This window comes from Thermobia domestica, chromosome 7, assembly GCF_964235325.1.
Source record: "Thermobia domestica chromosome 7, izTheDome1.hap1.1, whole genome shotgun sequence".
NCBI classification, from domain to species: Eukaryota; Metazoa; Arthropoda; class Insecta; order Zygentoma; family Lepismatidae; genus Thermobia; species Thermobia domestica.
The window spans coordinates 258729682-258748741 of record NC_137460.1 but is presented as its reverse complement, the minus strand read 5'-3'; the positions used below and the strand labels follow the sequence as shown (position 1 = coordinate 258748741).

Here is a 19060-nt window from a genome sequence, read left to right as displayed (position 1 = left end):
ATGCTAGTTACTAGTTATTTCTGATATGCTCATAAGGCTATGTCCTTGCTGTTAAATTAACACACAAATAACATGCTAAGTCATTTTGCTTTACTTTAACACCTCATTTTTGCTGTGTATTTTGTTAGTATTTTATTCTCGAGGAAAGAAAAGAAAGAAAAAGGAAATAGAAATGAATATAACATTTTAGGTAACTTGGGGTTCAGTTACAAGACACCAATTTCATTGTTCTAAATTTGGCTCTACTTAGAACATCACATATTTAGCTTTTTGTGTGGTAGCAGATGAATATTAGAAAAAGAAGCTAACAGAAATATGTATAAAAATTATAATAAATAAACTTGACTTGGTATAAGTTAATGCTAGAAATAATAACTATCTCCTAATAGTTACACTGTCGCAAGGTTTACATTTTTTCCCCTTGATGATGAATGAACATTCTTCTTAATCCCACTTTCCAAACGTTAACTGCATTTCTTCAATATACCAATATTGTAGCGTGCATGATAGTTTCTTGTTAATTGTTGAGAAGATTAAAAATCGAGCCCCTGGATACAACTAACTAAGTTTCTTCTTATTATTTTCAGTCAATTGCAAGAAAACCTGAAAGAGAAAGCTTATTGAATTAACCCAGATAAACCTTATTTACAGCTTTTTTATTTCATGAGCTAATCTTTATATTAAATAATTTAAAATAATGCAAAATATTTTTGAGTAAAATTTTGAAGCACTCACGCTGAGGTCGAAAAATAATAAGCCTTCGCCTCCGGTGCCAGCGGTCCCTGGTTCGATTCCCGGTGGGGCCACTCGGTCGAAAAAGTGTAAAACGCTTTTTCAGGCCACCCACCCTGAATGAGGTTTTCCTCATTCACACCAGGCAAATGCCTGGGTGGTACCTAACTTATAGATCCCAGGCCGCTTCCTTCCTTTCCCAATCCTTTCTTCCTTCCCTTTCCCCGGATTGTGTGCTCGCCGAGGGACGTCATCCCTCAAAACGTGACGGGCTCCATGGCCTTAGATGCCGAAAGCCCAGAAATCTAACTCCTAATCCCTAATCCTAATAATAAGCCACTTTTATATAGAACACCAGCCTTATGTAGGGGTATTAAAGCAGTTTTGTAATCCTTATACTAGTTATACGAGGGGCAATCAAGAAGTTCCAGGAATGTTGTAGTTTTGGTATTTGTGACGCAATCTCAATGAATCGTGTACAGTCCGCTCCTTAGGTTGGCTAATTACGAAATTAAAAGTGTGAACAGGTCATAACAGGCAATGTACGACTAGCGAAGCTGAAAAGAGGAATTGTCTGGTGGGTCACTTGGCATAATGTCACAGATCGAGCAACGCACAAACGTCAAGTTCAAGTGAAAATTTGGGGGAAAATCTCCTTCAGAGACTTTGGACCTTTAAAAACAGTTTAGCACCACCGGAAGTTTGGCTCATTCTAAAGTCAAAAATGGGGCTTTCGTGTTTCCGCCAAAGTAGAAGTGATCAAAACCAACGCGAAGGCTGAACTTCGGAAGATACCAAAAGAGACCTTTCGTCGGTGTTTCCAGCAGTCGCAGGAGCGGTGGAGCCACTGTTTGTGTTACAAAGGTCCTTACTTTGAAGCAGGGCCGTGCCGTGGAAAATTAGCGCCCGGGGCAAGAGTATGCGACGGCACCACCATTCATATATTCCAAGCAATTTTTCGTATATTTTTTCCTTTTTTCTCCCGAATTTTTCGCCCCCTTACTTCGGCGCCTGGGGCTGTCACCCCGCTCACCCCCCCATGGCACGGCTCTGCTTTGAAGGCTATTAAGTAAATGTGTACTTTATTGTAGTAATAAAGAACTACAACAGAATTCCGGGAATATTTTGATTCCTCCTAGTATTTTCTTAATTTCATTATTTTGTTGCCAGTCTTCCTGTGGCTACCTAGTTCTATATTATAGCAGGCACTGATGCTGCAATACTCGCAGACATGGCTCTGCAACTTTCTATTTCTAACTTTAAAAAAATGTTTCTGAAGTACTAAGTAGTATTTAAACAAAAATAAAACTTTGGTTTACAGACAATGTTGACGAATCTCTCAGGAATTCATAGAAAAAAAATGAATGTAAGAGAGCAGTTTAATTTTATAGTAACTTGAACAGAAATATTGGCAATTTACACACATAGACACAATAGCAATCAGTTGAACATTCAGTCAAACTATTTTGTTTAGTTATTAAATTTTAATAATTTATTTATTTCGTATTCAGATATTTTTATTACTTAATATAGTACATCTTAAAGCTCACTTACCTTCATAAGAGTGATATAGTTTTGCCTTTACATGTTTTCTTCTGAAAATCCTTTCTTCTTTAAGTATACAATGTGGCAAACATTTACAAGAAAGTTATTTATTACATAATAATTATCTGCTATAGTATATATTAGATTGGTACGAATGAAATGTCAAGTTTGGCGTCTGGTGGGAAACTCACCTCAGTAACACAACACAGGCATAGACTTAGGCCATGAGTCTAAATGGCAAACTCACTACATGTTTAGAAAACAAGCTGGGTTACCCAGATAGTCAGGACATTGTTGAACAGAGTGGTATGAATGTGAACCATGAAGAACATACAAATTTTCTTTACGAATCTAAGCTGGGATATTCTGTACAGCAAGCAGCAAAAGCATTAATAATGCATTTGAGCCAAGAATGGGAAATGAACGAATCATTTGCCGACCGCTTGTCTAATTTCGTTCCACTGACACAATATTGCAATATGAACCCTGTGATTACCGACATAGATCATGTTTGGGTGAGCTCCTGAAGGACATAGGTATACATCATACTATTGTTATTTGGCTGCTACGTGCAACCAGTAGGGTGAAAAACTTGGATTCATGGATTCTACATAAAGTGACAGTGACCAACAGGGGTCGCTTCTTATGCACAATTCTCCAAGTGTAGGAAATAAACGGGAATGTTCTCTTCATCAGCCTTACATTTCCTATAATAACACTGGTCGGCATGAAAATCCTCCCACGAGGGTGAAAGAGTGTACCGGATAGATTTCGAGAAGCTGATTATGAATATCTCATCGAGAAAGTTCCAGCACGTAAGTTTTTTTTTTTTTTTTTTTTTTTGCAGGGTGCTGTTTCCATAATTGACAGAAAAATCGAATTTTTAATATGTGTTTTCCATGTTTGGAGTGCATGATTCTGAATTTTTATCTTAATCCAAGAACTGTTATTAGGCTATATCCCAGGAACACTCTTTTCTCTAGCTCACGATCCCCCGGAAACGTACTCCCTCCCCTTGGGTTGCAAAGATTTATTGCCGTTTCACACTGCATACACTAAAACCTAGGCGTTATTGACGGAGAAAGGTTTCGTAATCAACTTGCGATCATTCGTCGGCTCCCTTTTGTCTAGACGACAGACAGATTGTTGAAAAAAGCCGCCAAGACATACACCACGTTGTCGCGTGAAACAAGTATTTCAGTTTTGAGTTGATCTTCGTGTTAGAAGGTGGTGTTACGCTGTGTCTGTGTATACCGTAGGTGAAAAATATTTCTGCGTGAAATATTGACGGTTGTATTAAACGAACATGCCGAGAACTTGCAACAATTCGACAGATTCATTCTGGTACAAATGTGGGGAAGTGATTTTCAAGGGACAAAGTAGGACATTGTCGCCGTTCCTGAAGACAGCCTACCATCTGTACTTCGGGTGTAAAATCGGCGGCCAGGATCGCGTTTGGGTTTCGAAACAAAGTTGTAACTCGTGTGGGCGTGCTCTCACAGGATGGTTGAAAGGTACACATAAATCTATGCCGTTCGCCGTACCTATAGTTTGGCGTGAGCCCCGTGATCATGTTTCAGACTGTTACTTCTGCCTGACTAATATAAAAGGTTTCTCAAAAACATGAAGCATAAAATACAGTATCCTAACTAGGATTCCGCGAGGAGACCTGTGAAACATGATGTTTGTCTGCCTGTACCCGTACCACCAGACTCATACACCCTGTGCAGTGTTTCCTCCTATGAAGAACCTTCTGCTTGTGAGGAAGTTGCACAATCTTCGAGTACATAGTCAGATCCCAATTACGCTCCAGTGCCTGACACTAATGAACTACATGTGATAAGTAAGGATGAGCTGAATGATCTGATCAGAGACTTAAACCTTCCCAAGTCTAAGGACCTGTTGCTTGCATCACGACTTCAACAATGGAATCTACTAAACCAAGATGTGAATATATCGATGTATAGGAAAAGAGAGGTGAGCCTGGTTCATAATTTTAGAAAGGATGGTGATTTGGTGTATTGCAGTGACATTCCATCGCTTTTGGGACAATTGAAGTTGAACTACAACACTGAAGATTGGAGGCTACTTGTAGATTCCTCGAGGATAAGTCTCAAGGCAGTGTCACTACACAATGGCAATGAAAAGCCAGCCATCCCTATTGCTCATGCTGTACATATGAAAGAAACATACGAGAACATGTGAAACCTATTGTAGAAAATAAAGTACGAACAGTTCCAGTGGTCTGTATGCGCTGACCTTAAGGTTATTGCCATCCTCACCGGTTTACAAGAAGGTTACACAAAGCACTGCTGCTTTTGTGTCATTGGAATAGTCGAGCCAAAGATCAGTACACCATCACAAAATGGGCGCCAAGGAAGCAACGGGTCGCAGGGGAGATGAACGTGGCTAATGAACGTTTTGTGGATCCGGAGAAAATATTCTTACCACCCCTACATATCAAATTAGGGCTCATGAATGTCTTCGTCAAGGTCCTGAATCGGGATGGTGAAGCATTTAATCATCTCAGAAAACTATTCCCAAGACTCAGCGAGGCCAAGGTGAAAGAAGTTGTTTTTACGGGACCTCAAATCAGAGACGTTTTTAAGGATACTACATTTTCTTCTAAGCTTAATGAAGTGGAAAGTGAGGCTTGGGAGGTCTTTCGAGAAGTGTGCAGTAACTTACTAGGGAATCATAAGTTACCTGATTACAAAGACATTGTGGGCAGGTTAATTACTTCATTTCGTAACATGGGATGTAATATGTCCCTAAAGTTACACTTCCTGTATTGCCACCTGGACTTCCTCCTGAAATGTACAGCTTGGGGGAGGTCTCTGACGAACACGGGGAAAGGTTTCACCAGCAAATAGCTACCATGGAGAGGCGCTACAGTGGTAAATGGAGTGTGAATATGTTGGCAGACTTCTGTTGGAATGTGACACTCGAGACACCCTGTAGTAATTACAAGAGGAGTAGGAAAACCAAGTGACACGTAAGTGTTAAACTTCAACTCTTTATGCAATTTTATCTGCTTAATTTATATTGATATTTAAATTATAACGTGCAAATTATTATGAGTGGAGAATAGCATCTTTGGGCGGATATTGAAACACCCTCCTCCTCCCTGAAAACTGGTACGTCCTGGAGAAAAACGGGTTACGGATTCGAACTCAGGAGCTCGAAATCTATAGGAATCACCTATTTTTGTTCGTGGGAGCGAAAAAAAAGTTTCATTTTGCCGACCAATGTAATCTATATAGCCAGGAGAGTGGTTGGATCGTAATCAACATTCAGAACAGTTTCCCAAACCACCTCTTCCCCATTATGTTGCTGGTGTGGTGATCTATGGTGGGAGTGATCCTTCATGTTTTTCTCGGACGAAGTGAAACTATTAATGCAAATTGTTACAATGTTGAACTCCATACTGTACCGTAAACGTGTGTGCAAACATCCAAGAATGGTCAACACACAAGGTGTTCTCATGTTGCGCAACAATGCTGTCCGTAAAGGACGTTGTAGACTTTCTCCGAATTGCAGCATAAAACCCTTCATCAGCCACCGTATCCCTTCGATTACTACTTGAGGGATCTTTCTTGACGATTCGCCGGTCAACGTAGGTTGAGGATTTCATATGGCTTACGCAGACCCCAGACTTCTTCCGCCACAGTCTTTGACTGAGTGATGGTAGAAGCGCGTGGTTGCAAACGATGAGTATTTTGATTATTCAGAAACTGTAGTTTCTATTTTATTTACTTATTTGCTTTTGGAAACAACGTATCTAGCATGGCCTTTGCATTTGCACCAATCACCTAATAGAATTTCATTTCTCGCTTTGGCTCTTGATACGATCATAACTTAGTTTTATGTCCCAGAAATGCGTCCAGTTAACTTTTACTTCGTTAACGTTAATAGTCTGGCAGGATGAACTTATCACTCTCTATGTGTGATCTATTGTAAAGAAATAAGTTTTCCGATGTTCAGTTGACTGAATGTGAAATCTATTCTTTACATTCATAACAAACATTACGGGTAAAAATAAGTCTGCTTTTCAAGAGCCAATAATTTGAGTAGGAGAGCAGTGACACGATTTGTCAGGTAGAGAGTAACATCATAACAAAATCTAAGAATATAGAACATACGCTCTTACGTTTCTGATAAAATTTATTTCATAATTATTTTGAAAATATATTGGATAACCCCGTAATCCAGTTTTCTCTCGTATCTCAGTAAAAATTAGTGTTTTGTTGCGGTTTTACAAAGAAGTAGGCAATACCAGGATATTTGTTCTGGATTTTTGAAAAAAAAAAAGATGTGATTAAAAAACACACACTTTTGTCCTAGAAATCTGAAAAAAAAAAGTTGTTGAAAAGCTTGAGAATGACGTAATACTGATTTGTCTCTAAATGCTAATATTTTGGATTTCAGGCACAAGGATCGAAAATCCTGGGGAAGATGAAATTAGAAAGTTAACACTCAGATTTTGCTAAAATGGGACAGAATCAATTTCTGGTTTCCGTGGGTATATTGAAGATAATAAAGTACCAGACATTGTATACGCTCTAAATCATACTTTGGGATCACTTACAATATCTTCCAGGAACCACGAAAGGGAATTCTTTTAGGTGAATCTTACAGTAACTTCATCTAGCTCATCCTTACAGGGTGAATCCAGAAAGTAGTGAGAATGGCTGTCGTGCAGGGTTTCAATCGCTAATAGCACGCTTCTCTGGAAGGGGAGATTGTGGTTGAGGATCCGAACAACGCACTGGGTGGCAGTCGCATTCGAGCTTTAACGCAGTGAGAATCACGTGTGGCGCAAAAGCTGTTTTTGAGTTTTGATCACGGCAGATTGTCGTGGGGCGCATTCGTTGGAGCAGGGCTACACGATTAAATTTTGCTCTGGACACCCTTCAATGAGTGGTTTGGACAAGAACGTAGCCAAAGTGACAAACCTCCTGGACTCGCTCCATGTCTTCAACGGTTTCCGTCCGTTCTTGAATTCACTGAACCACCGGAAAACTTGGACCCTTGACAAGCATTGTCTTCGTAAGCCTCATTGACAAAGGCAAGCGCCTTGGAAGCGGTTTTGCCCAGATGAAAGCAAAATTTAATCGCTTAGCGCTGCTCCAGCGAACGCTTCCCTTCTCACATTATCTGCCATGACGAAAACTCAAAAACAGGTTTTGCGCCCCACGTAATACTCGCTGCGTCAGAGCTCGGATGCGACTGCCACTCAGTTCGTTGCTTAGCTTGGACCCCCACCACAATACCACCGGGAAGCGTGCTATTGGCGACTGGAACGCCCCGCGGCGGCCAGCCTCATTACTTTATGCATACACCTTGTATTGTTCATCAGGAGAGAACACACTTTTTTTTTGTATGTGGACTCATAGCTGTCTTCAGATCCCATTATAACTATATTATTCTGCCATTACTATACACTGCTTACAATTACTTCACGAGCTGTGAGTACTCTAAATCTGTGTGAATCTCCCTATAATGGACATTTTTCATTTACGGACAAAACTCATGTCCTATCAGCGTCTGTTATTAAAAGGTTTCACTTACTCATATGAATTGATTTGAGGAATTTTCAATAAAATGTAATAGAAGCTAAAACATGGACAACTATGAATAATAATAATAAAAAAAGAAATAAGACACTTATAAAAGATAGCTTTATGACACTGACAGAAATAAGTTACTCCATGGTATCAACATAATAAATCATTGCACAATAATCTTACTAACAATTACGAATTTTACTTATTTTTTAGAGTTACGGAACAATCGCGTTTTTTGTGAATTAAATATTGCAAAGCACCGTACTTTCACACAAATTGTTTTACAAATCGGCATGTAATTAGGAAACAATCTCCATATTCTTTTTATCAATCCTGACATACTGTACTAAAAATAATACAAAATTTACCATTTTTCTCTTGCTTGTTTTTTATAAGTGAAAGGAGATAATGAAATGTAACTTACTACAATCATAGATAATGTTATTCTACAACAGAAAATATGAGCCTCAAGTATTTTCATTGTTGATATGCATAGAAATTACAGTGTTGTCAGACCAAGATTTCCACCAAAATCTAAGTTAAGGCAGCCACTAGAGGAACGAATTCTACTGTATTTGATTACATACCATGTTGTTTTGAAATCCTATGAACCACTTTCTAAATAAGATTATTATTTAATATTAATAACTGTATGTTAAAACTATTTTGTTTATTACAAACTAAGTACAACTATTGTTTAAAATGTAGTTTACAGCATTCGAAGACATGATGCGTAATCAAATGCAGTCGCAGGTATTGGTGCCTAAGTTCGTTCCTCTAGTCGCTGTCTTAATTTGCATTTCGGGGAAAATGTTATTCTTGTAACACTATATTTTCTATTAATGGCAAGACTGAAAATTTTTCAGCTTCATTTTTTTTTGTTGTTGTACAATAACATTATCTATGATTATTGTAAGTTGCATTTCATTATCTCCTTTCACTTATGAAAAACAAGCAAAAGAAAAATGGTGAATTTTGTATTACTTTTTAGTATGTCAGGATCTTAAGGGTTGTATCCGAAGAGAGTTGTAGGTGGGTAGAACCTGCAATTACTCATACTTAAGGAAGAAGAAATATAAAAGTACATTTTAAATAGATGTGAATAATGAAAACTGCCTGCTGTTTCTAAATTAGGCTATACAATATGAATGCATGAAAACTCATAATATATTACACTTTTACTTACATATTATGTCATCTTGAGAATCATCAGTATTTGGAATCACCACTGCATCATTCTGGATTTTTGCCCCGAGTGCTTCCAAGTTTCTACAACAAAGTCTCTCTGGAGTAAAAACAATGCAACACTGTACTCCACCGTTGACGCCCGGTATTAGTACAGCTGATGGATTCCCATTAACTCCCGTATTAGCATTTTCGTAACCTCCAACATTACCCTTGGTATTTCCATTTGCTCCAAGATTCACTCCAAGTTTTACAGGAGGCCAACCGCCTATTTGGAGTTTTCCACCAACATTGGCACCAATACCTGCGTTCGCATTTCCGTTCAGATTGCCATTTCCGTTTCCATTAAATTGTCCATTTCCATTCAGTCCGACAGTTCCTTTTATTCCCAAGTTGTTATATAGGTTCGGATTTGTTTGCCAACGAGGCTTTCTATTTCTACCTTCATCTATAAATCCCCTGACAAAGCCAAGTCCTGTAGCACCTATAGCACCTGCTGCAACGGCCAGTACACCAAAACACCTTGCATTGTTGCTGGTATCTTTTGCACCTGCCCATAAACGTGACAAAGAGTAAGCGACATATTTATGAAATATGGTAATCATATCTTGCGTGCCAGCGTGTCACACATAGATGCCACGTATTATACTTTTATAAAATAGTATCGTAGATCGCATTTAACCTGTCACTGGAAGATGTATATGTACCAATTAATGTTTATGATATTTGGCACTAAGTTGTGAATGATGAACGTAGACATATCTCCATAATGTGTATACATTTTTACCCTTTGATGTTTATAATTCTTAACATAGGCAAATTAATCCAAAATGTATTCGTGCTTCTGTGTCATGCTTTTGCTTGATATTTAACACTTATTACGCGAGCGTATGCCAAATGTAGTCTTTCCAATAGTTTGTAAAACTTAACAAGTATAACATGAAGTAAATGAGTGCTAAACGTAATGTCTCTAATAGTTGTATTTCCACTCCTTGATGCTGTTTAGCAAATAACAGTGGGAGTGATTAAATGTAATCTTGTTTCTGGACGTTACGTTTCATTTTTGATGTTGTTTGGCACATTATAACAGGCGAATAAACAGTAAATGTAATCCAGCATTTGGAAAATGTGTATTATTCAACTTCTTGACACTGTTTAACAATGTAAGTGAATGCAAAATATAATCTTCTTCCTTCACTTTTGACGTTGTTTGGCACATGATACCAGGCGAGTAAATAATGAAATGTGATCCAGTCTTTGCAAAATGTATATTCAACTTCTTGATACTGTTTAATAATGTAAATGAATGCAAAATATAATCTTGTTCCTTCACTTTTGATGTTGTTTGGCACATGATACTAGGCTAGTAAATAGTAAATGTAATCCAGTCTTTTGGAAAATGTATATTCAACTTCTTGATACTGTTTAACAATGTAAGTGAATGCAAATATAATCTTGTTCCTTCACTTTTGATGTTGTTTGGCACATGATACCAGGCGGGTAAATAGTGAATGTAATCCAGTCTTTGGAAAATGTATATTAAACTTCTTGATACTGTTTAATAATGTAAATGAATGCAAAATATAATCTTGTTCCTTCACTTTTGATGTTGTTTGCCACATGATACCAGGCTAGTAAATAGTAAATGTAATCCAGTCTTTGGAAAATGTATATTAAACTTCTTGATACTGTTTAACAATGTAAATGAATGCAAAATATAATCTTGTTCCTTCACTTTTGATGTTTGGCAAATGATACCAGGCTAGTAAATAGTAAATGTAATCCAGTCTTTTGGAAAATGTATATTAAACTTCTTGATACTGTTTAACAATGTAAATGAATGCAAATATAATCTTGTTCCTTCACTTTTGATGTTGTTTGGCACATGATACCAGGCGAGTAAATAGTGAATGTAATCCTGTCTTTTGGAAAATGTATATTAAACTTCTTGATACTGTTTAACAATGCAAGTGAATGCAAATGTAATCTTGTTCCTTCACTTTTGATGTTGTTTGGCACATGATACCAGGCGAGTAAATAGTGAATGTAATTCAATCTTTGGAAAATGTATGTTAAACTTCTTGATACTGTTTGACAATGGAAGTAAATGCAAAATGTAATCTTGTTTCTAAAAGATGTATTTACACTTTTCTAAATATTATTTAGCAAATAACTTCAGACAAGTAAACGCTAAATGTAGTCCATTCGCTGGAAAATGTATATTGAATGTCTTGATGTTCTTACCACGTAAAATAACGCAAATGAATTTTAAATCTAATTCTGTTCGTCAAAGATTTATTTCCACGTTTTGGTATTTGACACATAATGTCAGGCGAAAAATTTTAAATGTGATCCAGTTTATAAAAGGTAAATATTTACCTTCTACATGTTTTGCACTAAATATCAAACTAGTGAGTGGTAAACATAACATATAAATATTTCTGGAGAGCATATTTCTATCTTTTGATGTTTAGCGTGTAACCTGAGGCGAGTGAATATATTGTAAGTGTGGCAAGATATTAGTTTTGTTTGAAAGATATAGACATAGGAAGCCAATGGAATGACTGAAATTTAAATGAAGAACGAGTTTCACATATTTTGTAGCTTTCGGCGGGAGCGTATACGTAGTGCGCATCATTGCAATTTCAAGAAGCTATAATTGTGAACACAAAATCCTTGGTAAATACTTTTGAAAATATAGTATTTTTGGCTTTCACAGATATTAATATATCAAGAAGTTGCAGAGAACTACGAATGTGTAAAACTCGTTTTCGTTTCGAGTTTCAGTCATTGCATTGATATTGTATGTGTATATCTTTCAAACAAAACTATGTTACCTCTCTTTCTACATTTTTGTTTATACTGTACAATATTTATCACAAATTGTTTTTTGGTTTGCAAATTAGATATATTATTTGCAGTTTCGCTCATATCCTGATCCATCTGTCGTAAAATTCTATGCTTTAGACAGAATATTTCTGACACACTGCGGCAAAATTAATAGGTCTAAGTAGATGTTTACTCAAATCTTGGGTTCTTATTTAGTTTTGTAGATATATTACTCAGAAAGAGAGAGAGACTTGCTCCCAGAGAGGGTTGTCGCAGACCCAAAGAGGTGGATCACTGGCGATATAAGTGTAATATTGTTGGAGACCGGCCCGTAGCCGTTTGAGGTTCACCACCTATCCACCACCATCTTGCTAGTGGGGTCCCTACTTTTCAACTAAAAGTCCATACGAAAATTTTTAACTTAAATATAAATACTGAATCATGGGTTATAAATGTCATCATTCATAACCTATGTAATATGCATTTTTACTCAACAGAAATATTTTAAGCATGCTGATGTTGTATTCTTTCATTATATCTTTTTGAAAACAATGAAAAACGAGTTTGAATTTTACATTCAAACTCCAGGATCATTGCGTTAGAACCCCTTAAAGAACAAGCGAACCTTTATAGTACTTTGATACTCATATTACATTAATACTATACTCAGTCCAGTGTGCTTTGCATCCCGTATACTGCATGGTAGTTTGTGCAAGGATAGGAAGATAAGGTGACACCTTGAATAAAATACTTCTTGTGACTACGACGATTTGTAATTTGTGTTGTTCCTTTAATTCATTAAGAATTTTGCATGAAAAGTTAATAATTATTTATTGAAGAAAATACGAGTAAAATTTTAAGCTGAGTAAATTCTGACGTAGCGCAGACAGGGATCGAAGCGACGAGGTAGGAGTAATGTGTGTATGTATGTGTCTCAAAACAAATTAACCCAGTTTTCCTGTTTTAACTATGGTCCCTCGTGTAGTATTGGATAGCAACGTAGCTTGAAGATCATGATGTCGGCGGATCGTTCCAACTACTCACGTAGCACTTTTTGTTTCTTGTGCACAAATAGTAAATTTAAAATTAAGCTTTCTCTTTGACATGAAATCTACAGAGCTCGGCTGATCCAAAGTTAAGGGTCATTATGTAACTTGTTCAAAGAAACAATAAAATAGTGGACGGTTGTGTTATCTCTGTCTAGGAAAGTGAGTATAAATGAAAGAAGGAACCAGAAAAGCTATGTTGTGTTGAAATAATTCTATTCTAGAGAATTACACTTTCTCTTAACAGAGAAAGTGGCACAAACCTTTTCATACTCTCACCGACAATAGACATAAACGTATTAAACACAACTACTCTCTGCTGTATTCTTGGATAAGTTACTTTCAATGTGCATATGTGTCACCTTTTTCCCTTGCATTTATTGACATTCCGAAACACTTACCAAGAAAATATGTTCTAAAGGATTTCTAAGTATTGGAGATTATGTAAGTATCCAACACACACAAAGAGATGAATTTAACATGAATAGCTTACAAATATTGTCACCGACCCAAAGCTCATTTCGTAAAATTTAAAAAACATTTAAAAAAAACAGTGTTAATTTCAAACTTTATTAACCGAGCCTCGTATATAGAGGAACAATCTCGAAACCTTCCTCATCAGTTTGGTATTTTGTACATTTGTGTTGGTAAGCCTCACTTCGATTCTACGGCCATATATGGTCGAGAAACAGGGCCTTTGTTCACGTGATAGTAACATGCTTGGAGACTGTTTTCTTCTCCCTAATTTCGGGACCCTTGCATTTCCACCTACGCATTGTAATAAATAAACACAAATCGGTCAATAACTTTGCTCAAAAAAAAAAAAAAAAAAAAAAAACTAGTAATATGTAAGTTATGTTTAGGCAAAAAAAAAAAAAAAAAAAAACTCCGGTCGTGTCAGTGTTGGTAAAGACGCACGACCTCAGAGACTCAGCCATCCTTAAACGTAAACTGGGTGTGCTATTTAAATTAATTCGCGCGCTTGTATTATCAAAAGTTGGCTCCCCTCTTCTTTTTTGGATTGAGCATTAAACTAATTCTATAACTATACAAAAATAAGTCGTAATTAAGTGTTATTTAACAAGTGTTATCCTTATTTAACAAGTGAGTGTTAGTTGTTAAATTGTTGTTAAGTTGTTAAGTTGTTAAATTATAAAATAATAATAATAATAATAATAATAATAATAATAATAACGCCAGTGTGAACTATTGCCGAGCATTACCAATAGAAAAACGTTACAACGAATCCTTGAGATTAACTAAGGCAACTCCAAGGCTATCTCGGCTCCAGTACAGGAACTTTTCTGTGAAGCTCTTTTACATCCAGTTTGAATTCGACGCCAGAACCCAAGTGGTATCACCAGCGAAAAAACTAACCGGTCAAAGACTAATTGTGTGTTAGTAAAACCTTAGTTTATTGATTAAGCCACCTTTCATTAAAAGAAAATAAATAAAAGTGAAATGAAAGGTTAACACAATCATAAAAGATGTCCAGTAAAGGTTGTTTGTTCATCAATAATCTTCTGATGTCCTTTTAATTTGTGTAAATCACATTCAGTATCATTATTTTTTTTGCATAGTTTAATCAGGTTTTGTGATTTGTGTCGTAGAATAATTTTTATTCGTTAATATCTGTGCTTCAGTTAATCATCTACACATATTCCTTTTTTTTTTTTTTTTTTTTTTTTTTACGGTACCTATGTTTTGTCAACCGTCTTTTCCCAGCTTCGGTTTGCAATAAAATATAGGTACGGATGGAATTGTGATTTGCCGTAGTAAAGCTAAAATAAATGCACTAAATAAGTAACAAAGAAACAAAGAAAGCGTTATGCTAATTTTTACTAAACTCTAACAACAGAAAAAAAAAAAAACTATTGCAATATCACATTATAACTTGTCTTCAATACAGCCAAATCTCAACTTACACAAGTGTTTATCTTATAGAGTAATAAGTAATACAGATCGGTACAATCAGTAATCAGCGACCGATTGGGACGAAATGGCTCTTATTTGATTTGTGTTCACACGTACATGAATAAGTGATATGCCATTTTGCCGAAAATTCTACTTTGACCCCGAAAATTAACGAAAATCTGGAATTTTAGATCTTGGATTTTAGTTAATTTTCCGGATCAAAATTGAATTTTCGGGAAAATGGCATATCAATTATTTATGTATATTGGGTACGAATCAAATGACACCCATTTCGTCCCAATCGCTCGCTGGCCCGCATTGCTCAAATAGTCCTACTTTTTGACTCCTAATTTGACCTTGAAGTGGTCAGTTCCAGAAGTCAAAAATGGTGTCATTGGATACAGCTCATCGAAATCTACATTTTAAACCCAAAAAAGTTTTAAAATACGGGGCCACAGTAACTCTTTTTTAACCCAAATCTCTTGGGAAGGGGAGGGATTTATAAAAATAAGGCTAAGTTATTTATGTGGGCAAGTTAGAGATATAGAAAAGTTAATAGGTTCCACGCTAGTGATGTGAGGTGGAAAATTTTCTGCGCTATATTTTTCCGGAAAATTTTCCGCTCTAAAAAAACCAGTAATCAAGTAACAATTCCTCAGCAATCATGAAATTGATTGAATTCATGTATAGAAATGTTAAAAAGTGAAAGATCATTTAAAGAACCTCAAAATTTTCATGGCTCAGACAATTTTCAGTACTATGTATGAACAAGTTAAACAATTTTTCATGAATCGAAATATTTTCTACCTTATATGGAAAAATTGAAGAACTTTTTATGAGTCGGAAAGTTTTCATCATTTTGAAGCAAAAGTAAAACAACTTTTTTGTGAATCGGAAAGTTTTATTGCTCTGTAGAAACAAGTGAAAGGAATTTTCATAGATCGGAAAATTTTCATCACGGTGTAGAAACAAATTAAAAACACTTTTCATAGGCCGGACAATTTTGGATATTATGTATAGTGATGTTAGGTAGAAAATTTTCCAATATATTTAACTGCACATAGAGCTGGAAAATTGAATTTCAGTAGAGGAAAGTTAGTCAGCAACAAATTATATTTTTCCAATTAGCTTTCGGGAACCGGAAAATTTTCTATTTCAAGTTGGGAAATAAAATTTTACAGTGTTTCTCTCTCTCTCTCTTGTTCTGCGAGCTCCTTCGTTGCTAAGCGGTTAGCATACGCGCCTTTGGCATGGAAAACCTGGCTTTGATTTCCAGCGGGAGATCATGTAGTTCGGATTCCACGTTAATCAGTTGGTACCGTTTTATATAGTCTCGTTGCTGAAAGGGGCGTTAAACTAATTTTATGAATCCTGACGAAATGTTACTTAATCACTGATATTTGTTAAGAATGGAAAATTTTCCGGAAAAATTTAGAAGAAAATTGTCCACCTCGCATCTCAACTAAACAACGATATAGAAAGAAGTGGAGTATTTTTTTATGAATCGGAAAATTTTCGGGAAAATTTTCATCACTGTACAGGACAGACAATTTTTCGATTCATGAAAAATTGTTCCACTAGTTCCTACATCGTACTGAAAATTGTCTGAGCCATGGAAATTTTCAGATTCTTTAAACGATCTTTCACTTTCTAACGTTTCTATATATGAATTCAATCAATTTTATGAATACTGACGAATTGTTACTTAATCACTGATATTTGTTAAGAACGGAAAATTTTCCGTAAAAATATAGAAGAAAATTTTCCACCTCACATCTCGACTAAACAACGATGTAGGAATAAGTAGAGTATGTTTTTATGAATCGGAAAAATATAGAAGAAAATTTTCCACCTCAAATCTCGACTAAACAACGATGTAGGAATAAGTGGAGTATGTTTTTATGGATCGGAAAATTTTCATCACTGGTTCCACCGAATACTGCCTTAAATGTGACTCAAATTATAATGCATGCTATGTTGCTGAGATTTTGGCCTGAAATTCGGAATGTAATAGATCAGAGTTAATAACGTAATAAATGAAATAAAGAGAACCGTGCTTCTACAAGTTCTGCTATAACCACACAAAACTGAGTTTCCGTTGCAATAATTTGCTTTCTCCGTTGATACTTCACAAAACGGGAATATTTTCTCCACTTTTGTTCACATTTTTTTTCTTGTTTTTTAGGTAAAAGGGTCAGGGAGTTGTAGGTTATACTTTATTCATAAATTTTTCATTTTTTATTTTCAAAATTAGATGATTTGGAGTATGACTCCTAACCTCAGCCATTAGAGGGTTACGCCCTGCCCTCTCTTTGGCACAATTGTCCACAAGTCCGTTAACTATGAGATATGCTGTTCCACTCTTTAATTTTACGTGCGAGAAATTGTTTTCGAATTTTAACGAAGTAAAACTTTTACATTAACTCAGCCTTCCGTGTATTTCTTAGTCTAATATATTATTATACTGGAAAATAACTGTTTCTTTTCCACCTAAATATTATGTTGAACTTTATAAACTGAGTAAAATGATTGTAGATTCTCTAAAGATACTCATTTAGATAATACTAGAATTTTTTACTTTTGCACGCAAGATCAGATCCATAAGAACTAAATATTACAATTGTATTTAAAACATTATTATTAATAATATAAACAATTATTCTATTGATAAAATATTAATAGGGAAGTTAAACAATAGAAAATGTAAATAAATTATTAAAGGATATATATTTTAAAGCAATTCTATCCAATTGTAAGCAAAAATTCATCAACACCTAGGATTTTGAACTTTTACAATTAAAAGTATATAGTATATATATACATTTCTGGGAGCACCATCCAACAATCGTAGTATCTGAGAATCCAAAAGAGGAAGAAAAGCGAAATTTTGCACGAAACAACTATAAAGAGGGAGACAACTTCTCACATATTAATCAGGAATACCCAACAAATAGTGTTACCAACCCAATATAAAGTTGTTTTTCAACGTTAGATGACTACATATTTCAAATCAACATGTCAATTTAAAACTTAAACTATCACATTTATTATTTAGTGTTGCAAACTAAGGATTTTGTAATATCACAAACATCTGTTTGGGAGCCTCTATCAAACATACAGCACAAGGGAGGTACACGGGATAATACACATCGAAAGTACCTTAGCGTTGAATACCATGGTATGACTTGTTTCGAATGAACAGGAACAAAGTTATAAGGGCTTGAAAATTTGATTTTTTTGAAAGGTTTTATTTAAAAAAAAAATCTTAGATAAGTATTATATCTAGTTACTTTTGTATGGTTTGAAATTACAAAAAATCATTTTGAAGTATACAGCACTTCGATATCTCAATCCGTTCCGGAGATATGACAAACATTTCGTAAGTTTGCAACACTACCTAACATGTAATTGCGAGAACTTGTTGTAATTACAGCTACTAAAAATTATTGCTGCAATCCTATAAAAGAGAAGAAAATAACATAATCATTTTAAATATTTTCCACAAATAGGCTATTTTCAGCAATATTGCGATTATCAATACTTAATATAGCTTCGAAACGGTTTGAGACATCGGAAAGCTGTAAACGGCAAATGATTTGCTTGCTAATTACAAATCATGAAAATAACTAGATATGATACTTATCTAAGCATGTTCTCCAAATAAAACCCTCCGAAAAATTCAAATTTTTAAGCCCTTGAAATTTCGTTGATGTTCATTCGAAACATGTTATACCATAAGCATGGTATTCAACGCTAAGGTATTTTAGACATTACTATCCCGTCCATTTCCGTTGTATTGTATGTGTGATAGAGGCTTCCAAACTTTGGATGTTTGTGATGGTATAACATCCTTAGTTTGCACCACTGAATAATAAATGTGGTATTTCAAGTTTTAGTTTGACATGCTAATTTGAAATATGTAATAATCTGACGCATTGTCATTTGAAAAACATGACTTCATATTGGGTTGGCAACACTGTTTGTTTGATGTTCCTGTTTAATATATGGAAAGATATCCGCCCCCCTATAGTTTCTTTGTGCAAAATTTTGCTTCACTGCTTTTTACGATTTCTGAGATGTTTATTCCTATCATTATAAATGGATCATCCTGTATATGTATGTATATAGCAAGATAGTAACTTTAAAAGAGTACGACTTCAATTAGATGTGAAAGAATACACAAAAAGCTGACGATGAATAATTTCAGCAGCTTGAAGATCACTATATGAAAAGTGTATCGTC

General features: G+C 35.5%; 1 protein-coding gene across 2 annotated transcripts in view; it reads right to left on the bottom strand.

The window, feature by feature from the left end:
* The window catches only part of LOC145689054 (uncharacterized), a 287546-nt gene that overhangs the window by 28048 nt on the left and 240438 nt on the right, over window positions 1–19060 (bottom strand). The window contains exon 6 of one of the 2 annotated variants that reach the window (XM_081763183.1): window positions 9031–9579. The exons of the other annotated variant lie outside the window; for it this stretch is intronic. Coding sequence (XP_081619309.1) covers window positions 9031–9579 — 549 coding nt within the window. The remainder of the gene's footprint in view (window positions 1–9030; window positions 9580–19060) is intronic. 2 annotated transcript variants of the gene reach the window in all.